At 33.2% G+C, this 3,473-nt stretch overlaps 1 protein-coding gene across 1 annotated transcript in view; it reads left to right on the plus strand.

Annotated features, from left to right (window-relative positions):
* Dnaaf6 (dynein axonemal assembly factor 6) overlaps positions 1-398 on the plus strand; it is a 42,394-nt gene extending 41,996 nt beyond the window's left edge. The window contains exon 7 of the mRNA XM_010611818.1: positions 239-398. Within this exon, the coding sequence (XP_010610120.1) occupies positions 239-368 (130 nt within the window). The 3' untranslated portion in view covers positions 369-398. The remainder of the gene's footprint in view (positions 1-238) is intronic.
* Positions 399-3,473: the final 3,075 nt, after the last annotated feature.

A 3,473-nucleotide genomic window follows, 5' to 3' on the forward strand; every position in this document is an offset into this window, starting at 1 on the left:
TATTTTATCCTGGGGATCAAACTCAGGACCTTGAGCTTGTGAGGTAGGCAGCAGAACCACTCAGCTAAATCCCCAGCTGAAGTATATTTTCAATCCAGTACTTATACCACCTGAACATAGGTATGTTGTCTTGGGGATGGGGTTCAAATATTGTAATGGTATATATTGCTTTATACTGCATTATTCAAAGTGATATATCACTTTAGGAAGCTAATTCCAGGTTTTTATTTTATTTTAGGAAGCTGTTGCTAAACCTTCCCCAACCTGTGGAATGCAACAGTGCTAAAGCATTGTATATCCCAGAGAATGAGACTCTAGAAGTCACCATGACTATGAAAAGAGAGTTGGATTTTATTAATTTTTTCTGAGATTGTATGAGTAAAGATAGAAGGTAGTAAAAAGGCACTGATGAAAACTTTAAAACTTTGAAAAAATATTATTTTCTATATTCTCTGAATTTCCTGATATTTTATTTTTGTGTGAATTAGTTCATGTTTATAAAACATACTACCTAAAAACTGATGAATATGAATTCTTTTTAAACACACAAAATACATTCGCCAACATTGTTATAAACTGGGCAAGAAAAATTTCCTTCAAATAAAAAAATTATACAAATTACATTCTAGCTATTACAGTTATACCAAATATGTAATTGTATGATATAGAGATATTTATCAAAATTTCAACCTATTCTGACATTTTAGAAAGGGGAAACATTCTATTCTAGTGATATTTAATCCCCAGCACCAAAACATAAAAAATCTCTTTACACTTTTAGTCAGTTTAAATCCTTGGCATATAAAATGACCATAAAAACCAGACTGGCACATTTACAAATCCTGTGTTCTCTCACTTCCCATTTTTATTTTTCATTGGACATAACTACTTTTATGAATTGGGCCAGTGTCCCCTGACCCTTCCCTAAGTTTGTTTCATAATTATTTATTAATATATTATGATTTAACACTAGTGTAACTTGACCTCACACATCATTATAGAACTGTGGAATTAACTAAGAGTAAATCTTGAAAAGAGATGAACAACTAACATGTTCTTCACATCAATGTGAATTACTAAGGAAATAAATATTTAAAAAGATATTTTCTAGATTTAATTATGTATGTAATTACCAAACATCTAGTTTGTCTCTTGATCAAATAAAAAGATTAGGGTGAGATTTGGGGGAAAGGGATTGTATTAAAACACTGAGTTAAGAGAATTCGGCATTGCAATTGCAACCATGACCTTCTTCTGTGGGGGCACTGAGTGAGGGTTAGAGTAATTGAAAAGAAGCTGTGTCTATGAATTTCAGTCCTTGATGTTATAGGACCAAAAAAGTGTCCTACTTTGTTTTCTTAGCATATTTTTGAAGGTTGTATTTTAAGAATTTAAGGTTACAACTTAAAATGCAATTTCTCTGACAAATCTAAGCAATAATCAATATTTTTCTTCTCTAGAGAACAACAGTGATTCAGTGGAAAAGGCGTCCCTTTTTCCTATCTATTGGCCCTAATTACAAAGATGACTATTACTCAAGCTGACCAAATGAGTACAAGTTGTGTCTAAAAGAGGAGAGTATATTCAGAACTAGATGAATTGGGATTTAGTTATGTCATGCTATATCAATTATAAAATACAACAGAGTTTTTAAAACAATGAAAAGTGATCCAATGATTTATACTCATCAAAAAAAAATCATTCTACTGGGCTGGGGATTTAGCTCAGTGGTGCCACCACCTGCCTCACTAATGTAAGGTCCCGAGTTCGATCCCCGGTACCTTCTCAAAAAATCATCCTACTTTACTGTATTTGGCCATAGAAGTAAAAATTGCAGTGGTCATATTGTTATCTTGTTTTTAAGCTAATTCACCAGGCTTTATTGCTTTAAAGGGGAATACATCACTGAATAAAATCTAGAAAAGATAATGCAAAAGGAAATTTATCTTGTCACCAGTTTCCAATGAGTCTTAGCCATTACCAGAAGAGTTGTTAAGTCAAAACGACAACTTTGGCTACAAATATTTCTTCATGAAATTCCTTACTCAAGTTTTTATTTCCAAAATCTCCAGTAGGTGTTGTAGGGATTCAATCATTCATTCATTCACTTATTCATTTGCATTCCTTCAACACTTAACCACCTGCATGGCACTGTGTGAGATGTTGAGGATATAGAAAGAGTACTATATTGAACAGTAGTGGTGATACTAGATAGTCTTGTCTTGTTACTGATTTTAGACAGAAAGTATTAATTCCTCCCCATTTGATACGATGTTGGACACTAGTTTATCATAAATGCTACTATCAGATTGAAATAAGGTCCTTCAATACCTATTTTCTTCAGGGTTTTTGCTGTGAATGGATGCTGGATTTGTCAAAGAATTTTTCCACTTCAAATCAGTGATTTTTTTCCTTGATCCTGTTTATGTGATGTATTTATTGATTTGCATTTGTTAAATCACCCATGAATCTCTGGGATGAATCCTGCTTGGTAGTGATGTACGAATTTTTTAATGATTCCTTGCATTCTATTTGCCAGTATTTTCATGTTTGAAGGATTTTTGCATCTATGTTTGAAGGATTTTTGCATTTTTGAGGATTTTTGCATCTATGTTCATCAAAGCTGGCCTATAGTTCTCTTTTTTGTTGGTAACTTTTCTTGTTTTGGAATCAGAGTAACACAACCTTCTAGGACTTACTTTGGGAGTATTCCTTTCCTTTTAATTTCATTAAAGAGTTTCAGGACATGGGCATTAGTTCTTCATGAATATTCTTGTAGGATTCAGCTATGAATCTATTGGAACCAGGACTTTGCTTGGTTGGTAGTATTTTCATTACTTATTCAATCCTATTCACTCATATGGGACCATTCAAGGATTTTATAATTTCTTAGCACAGCTTTGGTAGAAGGTGAAGAGATCCCACTTGATTGTTGTTTTTTTTTCTTCATTGAGTTTATTGGTACATTTTAGGTATACAGTACAGTTACATTCATCATTGGAATCTTGTTCCTTTACATGACAGGTCTTGGTTCTCATTTTTTCCCCTTGTCCCTGCCCTCCCTTCACCCCCCTCCCCATTTACAAACATTTTATTTCCATTTTTTCATTTTCTCCTATTTTTTTCTTTCCCTTATTACCTTTCCCCTACCCTTCCCACTTTCCCTACACCTTTAGCCCTTTTCTTCCCATTTCACAATGTCAGTTATCTCATTAGGATCTTATGTACTAGTATAGTTTATTCACACCAGAGAAACTATTCGGTATTTACACATCTGTGACTTATTTATTTCAATCAAGAGTATATCCTCAAAATGTATCCATTTTCCTATGAATGAATCTAATTTCTCATTCTTTATCACTGAGTACTATTCCATTTTATAGAAAAACCACATCTTTTTTATCCAATCTCCAACTGATGGGCAAATGGCCTATTACAAACTGTGCCACTATAAACACCGGTGTGCATATATC

Source organism: Fukomys damarensis, unplaced genomic scaffold, assembly GCF_012274545.1.
Source record: "Fukomys damarensis isolate Sample0158 unplaced genomic scaffold, DMR_v1.0_HiC HiC_scaffold_39, whole genome shotgun sequence".
NCBI lineage: Eukaryota > Metazoa > Chordata > Mammalia > Rodentia > Bathyergidae > Fukomys > Fukomys damarensis.